The sequence below is a fragment of the Mixophyes fleayi genome, chromosome 4, assembly GCF_038048845.1.
Source record: "Mixophyes fleayi isolate aMixFle1 chromosome 4, aMixFle1.hap1, whole genome shotgun sequence".
Taxonomy (NCBI): domain Eukaryota; kingdom Metazoa; phylum Chordata; class Amphibia; order Anura; family Limnodynastidae; genus Mixophyes; species Mixophyes fleayi.
The window spans coordinates 136404709-136420306 of NC_134405.1; the positions used below are offsets into that span (position 1 = coordinate 136404709).

Genomic DNA, 15598 nt, shown 5'->3' on the forward strand with positions numbered 1-15598 from the left:
CTTTCCACTTCATTTGTGCTTTGCTAGGAATTTACATGTAAGGTCTGTGATTATTGTAATGACAAATAAAGGTCACATGTGTATTGTGCTGGGTACACACTACAAGTTTTTCACCCAAATATCGGGCCATTCATATGATAAACGACCGTGCGGCCTGATATGAAATTAGTGTGTAGGCTCCCACAATCAACGATTATCGTACCAAAGCACATCGTATCGTTTGATTTAATAAACTGACTAAAAATCTCGTTCACTGATGGAACGATACCAATACAATTCTGCAGTGTGTATGCACTCCCCACCAGCAGCATAAGCAGATCTCTATAGAGTGTGCAGAGCGACAATCTTTTCTACAGATGGTTATGACAGATGAAGAGCACAGATCTGAAGGTAAATCGTGTACAGTGTGTATACATGAATCAGCATGCAGAGCAGGACTTTGTCGTCAGTAAAATCGTTACTGATACCACATCGGGAGACTTTTTTTGTAGTGTGTACCCAGCCTATGAAGCAAAAGCACATTTGAAGGCAACTCCACCATTACCAAAAATAACATACATGGGACACCTTTTAGATCTGTAAACAAAGGGGCTCGTCTATGTCTTATTTAATTAGTAGGTGATTCATTATGAAAATGTTACCTTGGTAGTTGGTTTATTAATATAACAATATCAAATGTGCCGCTGTTCTTATTATTTTTTCCGTTTGTTACATTAAATAACAAATTTTAAAAAAAATAAGTAAAATGGTGGAATCTTTTAGGACTACAGCACAACAATAACTGTATTTACATTAGGGATGTGTACCGGGCACTTTTGGTGTCTCGTGTTTTGTATTTTGGATTCGTATTTGCTTGAGGTTTTGGGTTCGGATTAGTTTTGCAAAACACCTGACTAAAGGTTTTGGTTTGGATTTAAGGTTTTGGATTTATTTTGAAAAATGCACAGCACAGCACAGTGGACCACCTAACACACCCTCCCTCTACCCTGATCAATGCCCGAGTGAAGATGGTGGCGACTAGCGGGGAATTTATAGAATACGAGTATCGCGAGATCCGACAGCAGGATTATGACTCAGAGCCTCGGTTTCAGTTTTGCAATTGGCGGGAATACCCGGATCTGTCTCGGATCGGCAACGTTCGGGTGGGCTCGGATTTCAGATATCCGAGCCCGCTCATCTCTAATTTACATATGTAATTAGACCATAACATGCTTCATCCACAGACAATTGTGGTATGTATTATACTAATGAGTTTTGCCGATCTTGGTAGATGGACAATCTAATTGGTGTACATGTCATATTCACACAATGCTGCTTAATTACTAAAATATTCTTATTGGCAGGTGTCATAAAACAGTTTTGTTTCCTGTAAGATTGAAGTCAATTAAGTTATTAAGTATAGTGTGAGTAATTGCATTGACACAGGATGCCTCCTAGCAGTGCATCCAGTGACATGTTTCAATAATAAAGGATCTATTTCATATTGAAATAATCCTCTTCGCAGGGAGATGTAGGATCACATTTAAGGGGAAAAAAGTAAATGTAGTATGAGATACTTGGTAGAAAGTGCTGAAAATTCTTCATCAGAATGATCTCTTTTCTTCTGTTTTCAAAGGGTAAAAATATAGGTCAAAATTTCATCCCTACACGAAATAACACTGTCTTAAATAAATCCTTAGTATCATATCATGTATTCTTTCTTTATGATTTTTTTTTGTAATTTACCTTTCCATGGGTCTTCATTCCCACTGCTGAAAGAGCCACCTTTGATAATTGTTGCAATCAGACACTAGCAATTTAAAAATAAATGTCTCTTGCCAATTTAGTAGTAAAATAAAATTTAAAATGTTTATTTCCTCTTTGGATTCCCTGGCAGACATAACTAATGGGTTAACATCCTGCTCAACTTATCACAGACAGGAAAAGAAAAACACCTGAGAATTATAATATAACTCTTCCTCACTTTTGTTCTGTTGATTAGCAGATTATGCAGTGGATATGTATAGTGTAATATATTTTTATGTTCAAATGTGGGACATACCTTTTTATTTTCCTGGAGGAGTATCCAGATGCCCTGGCATTGCGCTGCTGGTGATTGCTTCTAAGGGCAAGGAGTTGCTCCCTGAGAGCTCTATGATACTACATTGAGCGGAGAAATGGCAGGGGCATCTGCCGACTTAAGCCGAGCATGCACAGAGGGAAGCATCAAGCACTGTGGCGCGTCATTAGGAAGTACCGTGCTAAGTCTCATGGGAAGTCCCAGGTGGGGTCAAAAGAACGCAATATACCATTGGAGAATCCTCTGGAGCCCACCCCAAAAAAGACAAGAGCTCTGAGACAAGGGAAGTCCCACAATTATTATGCTCTTATAGTCGAATAGATAGAATTTTGTTTATATAGCTTTTTTGTTTAGCTCACTAATGGAGTCTGTTGGAAAAAGGAAACTAAAGAGGAACCCCTGTCATTCAGTATAAACATATTAGGCCATTTGTAACACCATGGGATCTTAATGTCGTTCTGCGCTCCTCATTAGCAGACCTATATGGACTGCTACAAATGATTCCTCTTTAATGGCTTACCTTTTAAAGTGTTGTTTTTGGTGGTAATTACATCTGGAAGATGAATAGGAGAAATGCATGCATTATGTTACAAGGAACCATTCTTAAATATTTTTTCCCGACACTGATTTTAAGGACAAATCCCATTTTTTTCTGAGGTAGTGTCTGATTTTTATTTGAATCATGAAATTGCATTGCCAGCATTTTGCTTGCAAGCAGAGAATGAAGAGAAATGTCTTTATACATTAGACGTGGTAAGAGCGATCTTCACTTATCTGCAGAGATCAGAGAGACAGAGAAAAATTGGTCAGCTCTTTGTATTACCTTCTTGACCGCGACAAAGATGGGCTCCATCAAAGGATACAGTTGTAATACGGATCCTTGAGGTCATCATACAGGCTTATAAAGTGAAAGATCTGGAGGTGCCATAATCTTAAAGGGATACTTAAAAAGAGCAGTGGCAACTTCTTGGGCTGGAGGAGCACAAGTATCACCAACAGAAATGTATAAAGCAGCAGGATGGTCTACATTCCGCACCTTTAGAAGACATGTGCTGGATGTGACACCAATAAATGATGCTCCATTTGAAATACTCCATTTGGATATTCTTCAGAATTGAGATCAACAAAGATTTATTTTTTGCAATCCATATTGTCATTGTTTAGTGACCCACCCTATATTATTACTCCTTGGGTACATCCCATAGGTTAGGGCTGCCAAGGAGTCTGAAGAGGAAATAGGCAAATTATGTTTACCAATTAATTTTGGTTCCTCTGAGAACTCCATGGCTGCCCTAATATTCCCACTCTTATGTATTATATTTTTTCGAAGCAGCTTGGGAAGTTACTCAAAAACTTTGATGAAGAGAAGTCTTCACATTATATAGCCTCAGGAGTCCTCCTTGTCCTGTCTATGCTCAGCTGAGGAGGATGTTAACCCATTAGTTATGGCTGCCATGGTCCTTTCAGGAAACAACACTATCAGGTAAACATAATGTGCCTAAGCTTAAATTACAAATTCATCATTATTATTTCAACAAGCATTTAGGGGACCACATTAATGACAGGAACCTTTTCAGTGCTTGGAAGGTTTATTTCTGTGTATCAAAAAAACATAAGCAGTAAATGATCTTCATTACCTGTGTTTATAATTGGTTTTGTGTAGTGGCTATGTGACTTATTGATTTAGCATATTTATTTAACATTGTATGTTTTGCTTTAGTTTTGTTAGTGCAAGACAAAAAATAAATGAAGCCATCTTTTGTTTTCTAGGGTATAGATATGAGCTGTATTGTCTTATTAAACATGCACAGACTCCACACTGCCTGGTATGTCATATTGCTCTTTTTTATAATGTCACATATTAATGTGTTTGCGTTTTTCTGTTGTCTAATAAGAGCAGATTTTGTTTGTGTATGTACTTGATACAAACATCCTATATTGAAAATGTGTGTAAATTAATTTCAATAGGATGTATAAACATAGAAGTATTATAAGTAGAAATATTGTATAAACATCTCATTTTATTCTACATTGCTTACTAATCCGTATTCTCAGATAGATTGATTGTATTGTTTCTCTGTCTTGTTAAACAAAAACATAGTTTAAATTTATCGGCTTCTCTGCAGCACTTTGGGTCAACTTTTTAAAATGATTAAAAGTAAAAAAAAATTAATTCTTTGTTTAGAAAGGGGATATAAGAAAACAAAAATATTATGCATTGGCATACAAATATTCGAGTTGTTCCCTTTCAACTTTTCCTTATATATGGGTGGGGGTTAGGGAGGGGGAGAGGTACAAAATAAATTAAAATGACATTCACATAACGAATATAAATGCTGGTCAGTGCAGGGCAGACCTACATGTATATACCAGCAAAACAACAAATAGATATACTGCGTTTCATTCCTTGAGTACAAAGCATAGAACGTCCAGGCAGGGGGTCCTGAAACAGCTCGGGCTCAGTTCGTGAATGGGACAGGGAATCAGTAGGCGAGGTGGACAGGGAGTTAGGGCTTTCCCGTAAGTACCAGGGGACCCAGACAAGGTCAGATTGATGGCGTTTGTCATGGAGGTAGTCATGCCTGCGATATGTCATACATGTCTTTAAAGACTACTACGGTAGGGGGTCCGGGTTTTTCCAGTGGTTCGGTGTTAAACATTTGGTAGCCGCGAGAATAGGAGATATTAACTAAATAGAGGGGGAGAGGAGAAAGGTCCAAGGGTCCTTGGATAATGGCCGTCCTGAAACGGAAATGAGGACCAGTGGGAACATGTCCCAGAAGGGGACTATGCGTGGACAGGTCCACCAAATATGAAGGAGCGTACCCCTCTGACCACAGTTCTGCCAGTAGCTCAGAGTAGATGTGGGGAACATTTTGGAGAGTCTTATCAGGGGTGTAGTGCCACCTGTAATACAGTTTGTAAGCTTTTTCTTTGAGTTACGTTGAAATGGAGCTAGTGGCAATCCCCTCTTTTACCTCCTAACATATCTCATCCCTGGGAGTCAATCAACCAATCATAAATAGAAGAGATTGTATCATTTGAGTGCGGACAGTGCAGGCATAGCCGCTCAGAAAAGGTGAGGCCTCAAAGGGTGTCTGCCTAGGGGAGGGACGTGAGAACGTGACGGACCTGGAAAAATTCAAAGGGGGCAGAATGGGGTATATTTGTGTTGGCAGGCAGAAAGCAAAAATCTGTAACTTTTATCAAAGTGGCAAATTACTCTGGGTACATCAATCACTTCTTTATTACTACTGGGGAGATCCAAGAAAAAAATGAGTTATGAAAGTCTACTTAACCAGTTTTTAAACATTCTATAGTAAAGTATTAGGGGTGTAAAGACATGGAATTTCTTATCTACTTGCTATCCCACAGCCTGCATGTGAAAGCATTGACATGTCGATTGAAAGTATTAAACAGTGGGTGTCCATTTTGCAGTCTAATTAGAATGTATAGTCGCAGTATAACCTGTGCTTTCTATATACCCCCACATATCCTGCAATGTCTCCTTGTCTTAGATTTTATTTGTAATTGATGATGCTTTTGCTTTGTTTATGAACCTAAGGACCTGACTCACAGGAGCTTGTGGAGAGTGGTTATGAAATGCTATGTGAGCCCAATACTCTTTGTTTTTACAGATTCATTGTCTGACAGCCCCAGAGATCAGCTCCAGCTGGAACCTGGGCAGGCAACAAGATGATCAGTATACTCAGGAAATGTAAGTAATACTTAACCCCAAGACACATTAACTTGCAGACTGCTGCATTTAAAGTCAGGCTTTGATTATTGTCTTTTAAGTTAAGGTATAGTGGATATTTGTATTAATGTAATACTGTAGTAGGAAATATATGTTAAGCAATAATGATACAAATGCCTTTTGATCTTATTAATAACTAATCTCATTAATAATTGGTTTATGACCCTGTTTTAGTCATGTTGAATAACACGTCGCCCATGACATCTCAGATGTACTTAAGAGGCATCATTACAGAACCTTATTTTTAACTTCCGCCTTATACCACTTCAAACTTACAGGGGGTCCCAGTTGTCACACCAATGCGTCCCAACTAGAAATCTGTGAGAGCTACTCATCTGACTCCTTATTTTGCCCGGGTTCTATACCACCCAGATATCGCACATCTAATGACTGCCACATCAAGTAACCCACTATTATGTGTTAATCGCTAAATACATTCCAATATATCATCATCCTCACCATACTGTATTAAATGGAAATAAACCATTCATTTTTTCTATTTCTGTCAATTATCTAAACATATAAACAAAAGCAAGGTACAAAATCTTTTACTTAGCAAAGATGACTTCAAGATCATATACACAGTACATATAATTCTTACATACAATATATATAATACACAGATACGATGTTATAATATACACTGATCAGCCACAACATTAAAGGCCCCTGCCTAATATAGTGTAAGTACCTCTTGCGCTCTGACCGATCAAGGCATGGACTCCACAAGACCTCTGAAGGTGTCCCGTTGTGATTGACACCAAGACGTTTGCAGTGGATCCTTTAAGTCCTGTAAGTTGTGAGGTGGGGCCTCCATGGCTTGGACTTGTTTTTCCAGCACATCCCACAGATGCTCGATTGGATTGAGATATGGTGAATTTGGAGGCCAAGTTAACACCTTGAACCTTTTTGTCATGTTCTCAAATCATTCATGAACAATTTTTACAGTGTGAAAGGGTGCATTATCCTGCAGCAAGAGGCCACTGTCATCAGGAGATACCGTTGCCTTGAAGTGGTGTACTTGGTCTGCAACAATGTTTAGATAGGTGGTACGTGTCAAAGTAAAATCTACATGAATGCCAGAACCCAAGGTTTCCCAGCAGAACATTGCCTAGAGCGTCACACTGCCTCCGACGGCTTGCTTTCTTCCCATAGTGCATCATGGTGCCATCTCTTCCCCAGGTAAATGACACACACAAACACTCCGTCCAGATGATGTAAAAAAAAAAAAAGAAAGTTATTTGTCAGACCAGGCCACCATCTTCCATTGCTCCATCGTCCGGTTCTGGTGCTTTCAGCATTGGAACTCTGACTGGTCTGTAGCTACGCATCCCTATACACAGCAAGCTGCGATGCACTGTGTGTACTTGACACCTTTCTATCTTAGCCAACATTAAGTTTTTCAGCAATTTGTGTTACAGTAGCTCTTTTGTGGAATTGTACCAGATGGGTTAGCTAAGAGCATTGGTGAGCCTGGGGAGCTATGGCCCTGTTGCTGGTTCACCAGTTGTCCTTCCTTGCACCACTTTTGGTAGGTGCTAGCTATTGCTGGGAACACCCACAAGACCTGCCTTTTTCGAGTTGCACTGACCTGGTCATCCAGCCATCACAATTTGACCTTTGTCAAAGTCACTCAAAACCTTACGTTTGCCTGTTTTTCCTGCTTCCAGCACATCAACTTAAAAAAACTGACTGTTCACTTGCTGCCTAATATATCCCACCCCTTGACAGGTGCCATTGTAACAAGACAATCAATGTTATTCACTTCATTTGTCAGTGGTTTTAATGTTGTGGCAGATCGATGTATATTACTAAGCCACTTTCAGAAGTGAGTTTCCAGTTCAAATCCAGTAATGCGTTACCCTATTCTATTTTTAGGTTGCTCTGTGTTTCAGTAGTACTCTCCTTTTTGTATTTAACTACCATGGTGTCTTTGGTGTGTATGTGCATGGATGTCTATAGATAGATATATAATATTATGCACAATTTATACAGTACACACGTGTGTACAGAAATAATTAATGTGGATGTTTTAAAAATAGAGAAGATGCACACTGTATTGCAGTGTAGGGATAACAATACGCTATCCATTGTAGAGATTTGCGGAGATAGTAGGCAGTTGCAGGATTAACCTGGTATTGTAGGTTTAAACCGTATATTGTAGGGTTAAGATATATTGTAGGGTTAGAAGCAGATTGTAGAATTCTTGTAGAGAATGCAGGCACAAAATAAAATAATACATATAAAATACAGATTATAGGCAGGTTAAATTGCGGGGGTATAGATGAAATGCAAGCAGATTAGATTGTAGGGTGTAGGCAAAATGCAGGCAGATTAGATTGTAGGGTGTAGGTAAAATGCAGGCAGATTAGATTGTAGGCTATAGGTAAAATGCAGAGGTAGCGTGGGGAAGAGATACCTAGCAGTAGAAGATTGCTGCATGCCCAGGGCAGCATGCTGGAGATGTCCATAAGAATCCAGGTTTTGGGCCAGTATAGACACCACTGTGCACCAAAGTACTTAAGCGAAACCCCCCCCCCCCCACACACACATTGATGTCATCACAGGGAAGCGTGCCGGCATATCTAATCTACGTAAACTGAGCTCCTTTACAAATACTAAAAGCAGACCTAGTTTGGAAATACTTTCAGAAGTTTAATTTGAATTATAATATCTTTAAATTTTTCAAACTATCTTCTAGCGAGCCTTTACCACTTTTAAATATGGTGATATTTTGCTTTAGTTGCTTGCATCAACTTGATAGCCATGCCTCTCTGCTTTTGCAATGGAGCTTGTGTTGCCACTTAATTGTGTTTTGGTAATGGAGTAGTGCTACCTTGTTTTAAAGGGCTTTTCTGCTTCACTGGAAAGTCAGTCTTTTTAATACAACAATTGATAGTATATCTTTCATAGAGTCCTGTCTATCACTAATATATTCAGTATTTTACAGGGGACATTGTTTGGAATGTTTTTTAATGTGATTATTACTAAAACCTATTACCATCTCAATTTCTTTCTCTGTGTTGGACTGCGTTTGTTTTTCAAAGCCGACAGAAAAAAAATCATAATTTTGCCTTCGAAGCAAACGGGGAATAATTCATTAGAAGCAGATTTAACATGCGGAACGCCATACGCTTCTCTCTGGGGGGTTGTACAGATTTCTGAATTGGAGAGTTCAGAGCTGCCAGTGACAGCAGCTGGAATTCTTGTACGTCTTTTATTTCAACAAGATACTCTTTTGAATTGCAGATGAGGAAGAAAGATTTTCAGATGCTTAGGGATTAGTTTGTGGCAACCAGAATACCAAATCATTTTTAGGTTTAAGCACCTGTTTCTGAAAGCTATTATATCTCTTTGTATTGTATTTAATATTTAATACAATTATGGTAATTAATTTATTGCAGGTGGGTTAGCAGTTATTTGTATAATAAAATAATCCTACACCTGCTGCCCACTGTAGGTCTATGGTCATGAAAAATAATGTAGTAGACATTATTACATTGTTTCCAAACAATTGATGCTAATAGATTAGTATTTTGAAAGAGCTGGGACAATCAGCTGTCACTTTCAGTTGGGTAGTGGTATGTCCACCAGTATGGTTATAGCTTTTGATAGTGTCAGCGGTAGATTACTATGGCTTCACTACATCTATTTTCTTTCACTTGACAGATTTGATGCTTTAGTGCAGAGATTTGAGGCTCCTGATTCCCGCAATCGCTGGGACAGCCCCCTCTTTACTGTGCACAAGGATGATGTGCTGCCGCTGGAACAGATCTACAATGCAATTTTCCACAGGAAAGCGCCTCCACCCAACCAGTCTACACAGACCGTATGCATGGCATAGCTGCTTCATTTATTCTTTCTGTATTATGAGTCTTTAAAAAGTCTGCTTATTTAGACATACCAAGGGTCATTCATTAAGGAGCAAACTGGTACTATACACCAAAATTAGGCAAATAACTGCACATAACAGTATATGCATGGAGGCGCTTACTCTCAAAATATATATACTTTTTTTTTAATGAAATTGAAAACGAGAGAAAAGTGAAGTGCTCAGAAGTTATACTACTGTATCTGCCTAATTGGATGGTTCGGGGATGATCTGTAATGGAGAATAAAATACTAATAGGACAGCTGGTGTGTCTGAACACTATTTAAATGGGTAACTTGAGGAAAAATCTATAGAGGTAGAAATAAGGTAAGGAACAACAAAGAATTTTAAAGAGGGCAACAAGGTATGACGTGAGCGGAAATGGGGAAGAGGAAAGGCCGCATGTAGAGCCCTCTGAGGGCAAATAGCTGCTGGGGTGGAAATAATCTAACCACTGCTCCATGCTTTCAAAAACATATGATACTGGTCATCTTCTCATTCATCAAGCACATTCATACCATCTATGTTTCACCTCTGAAAATCCAGGCTTTGGGAATTCTAGTCTCTGATTTGCTTAGCTGCCTAAAAAGTAAAGCTATCAATTTCTGCACAGGGCAGAAGCTTTGGAAAAGGCTCATCCCTCCTTATGAGGCAGAGAGAGCTTTCCACTAGCCTAATGCTTCCAGGCCTGGTGGAAACATTGGGTTAGATGGGATCCCGGACATAAAGTTGTTGGTCCACATTTCTGCAACTTTGTAAATTACCTTTACCTTGTTGTTTATTTTTATTAAGCTCTTATAAATGGAAATAACATATCATTCTGCAATGGAAACTCTAATTTCCTACATATTTGTAATAATTAATATGAGTGGTAGCTGCCGTAATGATTGCTCTGATCAGAAAATTGGTAGAAAATATCACCCGCAGTACAGTGGTCAAATTATATATAGATGGTAAACTTTTACCTAAGTGATGAAAGGGGTGAGAATGACATTTAGGCAAAGGTTCACAGAGCACTGTATGATACAGAAAAAAATAAAACATTGGTGTGTTGGGACCAATTCTCTTTATCCATTTGTAATTGTTGTTTGTCCATGTGAGCAAAATCGTTCTATTAATGTAATGTGCACATTACCTGGTTCAGCACCGTATGATTAAGGAAGCTGCACACTCATTATAATGGCATTTCAGTACGATAACCATTCAGACATGGAGATTCCCTTATATTTTCAATAACACGTCTCTTTATAGGAGAAAATTAAGTATTTCCTGCAAACAAAAAGGGTGCCAAATGGGTGATAGTTTATATGTTCCATAAGGACGTTTAATCAATAGGTTCTTCTCCTGTGCAAAATATAAATAAATACTGCCCTCGGCCATCGTCTATATGTATTCATAATATATTCTCCTTCCACTTCTAGGTTCTTCATTGGATTTGAAATTGGATTCCATGATGGAATGCATATTATGCATAATATAATTGTATTGGTAGAAGTTAAAATACCTCAATATGCAACCTCATTTGACCAAGTTTTACTCTGTCCTTATGATTTGCCTTTGTTGCTGTATGTCTGACCATTATTTTTTCTCTGTCAAACAGCAACCTTTGTCCTCCACAAACTTCCTGCACGAGCTGGACAAGGTGACACAGGATGTTGTGACTGTGAGTGTCAAGTGACTGCATATTCGCGCATGCACCTGCTGTAGGGGGCTGTACTTGTTGGACGGAACAGGACCTTTATATTGTTTGTTCTTCGATGCTAATATATCAACATACAGTTACATGGCTTGCAGTACTATTAAAACGTTTGTTCTGCTGAAGCCCATACCCAGTTTGCATTAAATGAGAAATATAATTTATTTAGAAGTTGGGCTAGTGTCTCTCAAGCTGTAAAAAGCTGCTTTGTACCTTGTTTTACACCACCATTGGGTCTTGTATCCTTTTTTAAATATTCAGTAGAACATGTTTAAATCCTCATATTAGGAAATCCTAAAAACATGACTTGTTGTGGACTATTGATCAGAGGAACGTAACCTTATTAAGTCTTTACATTTTCATGATTCCACTACAATGTTTTTATGGTGTATGCTTGTATTAACAGGCTGTGCTAAATGCCCAGAAGACCAGTGTTCCAGGAGATGTAATTATTGTTCCAGGAGCCAGTGAGAAAATATCCTTTGTTACAAAATAATTCTGTTCTCTGATTATATGGAATTTGCTAATAAGGAAAACTGTTTGCTATATTTTTCTAGTGTGAACCTTTCTTGTTCTATGTGTGATTGCCTTATATATGTTACAATATTTTTGCATGTTTTTGTATGTGTTTCTCTGATGTCCCTTTACTTCCGATGCCCCCTTTATATTTTTGTACTTTGTTATTCAAACACTTTGAAAGTAACGAGTTAAAAAAAAAAAATAAACCTTTTCATATTGCCGAAAGTAGCACAAAGATCCCTACCCCACTCACATCCATACATCCTGTTACTTTTCACATGTAATCCTCTTATTGCACACATATGAATGTGAAGTACACATGTGCAGGTCACTGACAAAACCGCTTTCTGTTTTAAGAGGCACAAGGTAGTAGAGAGGAGAGCAAAGCTTGTACCATTGGAACTTTCATAGGGAGCTACCAGAGAGGGAGAATACTGCACACCAGAAGTTTGCTAGAAGTTTATACTCCCGAGTTAGCTTGGCTTTATTGCTTGTTTTATAAAATCTGAGTTTTGTTTTCTGCATCTTCTTATTTCAGTGCACAAACTGTTCTCCTGTTCTGTGGTGGCTACTAGTAAAGGTAGTAATTATAATTTTGTTAGTTTGTGAATTTTGAGTGTGTTGCAGTGAACAAGGTGCTGGCCAGGTACATTATGTCTTTCAGCTGCTACTTATTGTTTATGGGGCTATAACTCCCACTGAGCACCAAGTGGATGTAGTGGGACCTAAATATTGTATCATCAATGTCGGGATGAGGGCGTAAATAAAATATTTAATGTCAGTGCCCTAATATTAAACTAATGAATAGGAAGGTACATGACTTCCCCTTTTGGTGAAAACATTTGTTCAATCAGTCAATAGGAGGTAATTAGGTTCAGCAGACATTCTGTTAGGAAGTTAACTTAGCATATGTAAATCACAGCCATGCATGGCTTTTGATCCTGTGTTTCCTATTTAGAGGAGACTGTCTAATAAGGCAGTTTAAACACAAAGTAACCACTAGGTGTAAATTAGGGAAAGCTATATGCTACAAGAACCTTGTAGGCAAATGCAAAACATGAAGCCTATCTATGCATGTATATAGAAATATCAACTTCATATCTCATATTTTGGGAACTCAGTGTGCCACTCTGTACTCAGGCAAAAAACGCACATAGGTTGTGAAGTATAGATACCAATTAGGGAAAACATAGTAGTCACATGTCTTTTGAAATTAAATTTGATAGTATTAAAATTCCATCATATTTGGTATGTAAATATTTTGGAGGTTATGACTGGTGCAGTGAAGTTTGGGGTGGGGGAGGGGGGTTAGTTATGTCCCTGGAATATGTCTGCAAAAAGTTGAGGACATATTTTTGGAATATTTTTGAGCAAACTATAGTGACAACCTGGGAGCCATTTCTTCCCTCACACTAACATCTACAATTAATTATTTGTATGTCAATTGTTATCTATATTTGATTTTATATCCAAATGCTAGGTTCCTTTTCCTATTAAATCTCAAAATTAATACATTTTGTCATTGATACTGTAACAAATCCATTAGCCTTTTATGGAGAGCATTGCTTGACCATGTTAACTCTTTGCTAGTGTATGCATTGCTAACCTGTGTGTAACAGAGCATAGTGTGGGACAGTATATTGGGGTCCTATTGCCCTTATTTAATAGGTGGTGGCAGAACCTAGGTGTTTGTGGGTGTGTGAGCACTGTTTGGTGGTGTTTCAACAGATATATAACCTGTGTGATAAGTGTGAGAAAGACTGATTGTTGGAATCTTGTGTAACCCCAGACAATGAACACCCAAAGTCACCGACGCTGGGAGTGCATTCCTGACAATCTGCATCGGTAATAAGTAGATTCACGTTAATTTATCCATGTTTTTTTTTCACCTTAATAACATAGGGCCTGATTCATTAAGGAACTTAAATTAAGAAGTTTCTTATTTAAGTCTCCTGGACAAAACCATGTTACAATGCAATGGGTGAAAATTAGTTTTCTGTGTTAAATACTGACTGTTTTTTCATGTAGCACCAAATACTTAATAGCTTATTTGTACACTGAAATTTAAAGTTGATATTTGTGTGCTACATGAAAAACCCCTCAGTATTTAACTTATGTTCAAAACAGAAAACTAATTTTCACCCATTGCATTGTAACATGGTTTTGTCCAGGAGACTTAAATAAGAAACTTCTTAATTTAAGTTCCTTAATGAATCGGGCCCCTAGTCTATACCCTCTCACTTTCTTAATGCTCTATAGTATTTTTTTTTCTTAATATGAAACTGAAAAGGTCACTTATTGCCATGTTTTAGTTAACAAGGGCTATTAATGTTTATAATGTGGTAATTAATACCAGTATATAATCCAGTTATGGCACTACCCCCACTGCATCCTAATTTACCATTCTCAACTGGATTATTGTTTTCTTTGCCAGAAGTCCTTGGCAAACATTATTCCTGCACGGAGGTCCTCACATGCATTTTATTTTTCTGATAAGACTCTATAAACAATATTAGCTAGTGCAAATAATTTCATTGTTTTCCTTAATTTTCCCACATGGAGTTGCCACGGATCCTGAGCATGTCAGAGCTGCGGAGGCTTCGACAACAATTCATCAGCTACACCAAATTACATCCCAATGAGAACATCTCACAGCTCGCAAATATGTTTGTACAGTACCTGAACCAGAGTATACGCTGAGACAGCCACCTGAAGATGTTTGCTGGGGGCTGCTTGTTTCAGTCATAGGGGCCAATTCAATTACTAGTGGTGTGCTACGGAGGCACTCTGAGTTTTCCTCACATCTCATAGCGATGTTGGGATACCTTACTACACAGAAATGTGTGTAGCCGGGCATTGCCATGATGTCCAGCGGCACATTGCTAATAATTGAATCGGCCACATAAAGTCTTCCTTACAGATTTTAAAAGGACATTATCGCACAAAAAAATGCATTTTTATGTTTTTAAACATGAGTGCACTGTTTACAATTCTAAAATAAAAATGTAAAATTATATGTTTGTTTTTATTGGTGTGGAATTGCTGTATTTGGAGGTTCACCAAGTTTTGATAAAAGCTTTTTCTCCATTAAAAGTCCATGTGCAGAAAGGTCCCTACCAGTGTGTGCTTCTTTCTTCTGACTGGGGAGAACATGCTGACAGTGGTGAACTGAATAAAGGAGCACATAAAATTATGCAGATACCTTGCAGCACTTTGAATTATAAGTCTGTGTGACAGGGGTTAAAGGTAGACTGTTAACAGCTTTCAGTTTCAAAGTAAAGTGACATTTAGGGGCACAGGCTCATGGATGTTTTAACATCTGCTAATTTCCCTGCTGCGTTCACCAAATGGTAAAAGCAACTTTAGTGCACCTCAAAATAGTAATCTATTAATTATTGTAAGGATGACATTGTCCATACTCCCTATACCTTTTCCATGTGCTGAGGGTCCCTGAATGCAGACTTTTGTAAATATAATTTTTTTTATTAACAGGTTTTTTGTTTTCCCTTTCCAGTACATTTTACGCAGTGAACCACCACTTGCTTTATATTTCACAATATACACTATATAATATTTATGTACAATATTTTATTGACAAATATTACTTTGGAAACTAATAACAAAACAGTCAAAAATTTGACACCCTGAGTGTGGCAACAAAATTAATGAAAGAAACTAGTAAATATAGTTAGGTCA

At 38.0% G+C, this 15598-nt stretch overlaps 1 protein-coding gene across 4 annotated transcripts in view; it reads left to right on the forward strand.

Annotated features, from left to right (window-relative positions):
* The window catches only part of KTI12 (KTI12 chromatin associated homolog), a 31433-nt gene extending 16419 nt beyond the window's left edge, over positions 1-15014 (forward strand). For all 4 annotated transcript variants that reach the window (XM_075208413.1, XM_075208416.1, XM_075208414.1 and 1 more), the window contains exons 5-10: positions 3830-3885; positions 5698-5777; positions 9486-9645; positions 11288-11350; positions 11790-11858; positions 14459-15014. In XM_075208413.1, the coding sequence (XP_075064514.1) occupies positions 3830-3885; positions 5698-5777; positions 9486-9645; positions 11288-11350; positions 11790-11858; positions 14459-14602 (572 nt within the window). In that variant the 3' untranslated portion in view covers positions 14603-15014. The remainder of the gene's footprint in view (positions 1-3829; positions 3886-5697; positions 5778-9485; positions 9646-11287; positions 11351-11789; positions 11859-14458) is intronic.
* The last annotated feature ends 584 nt before the right edge of the window (positions 15015-15598 follow it).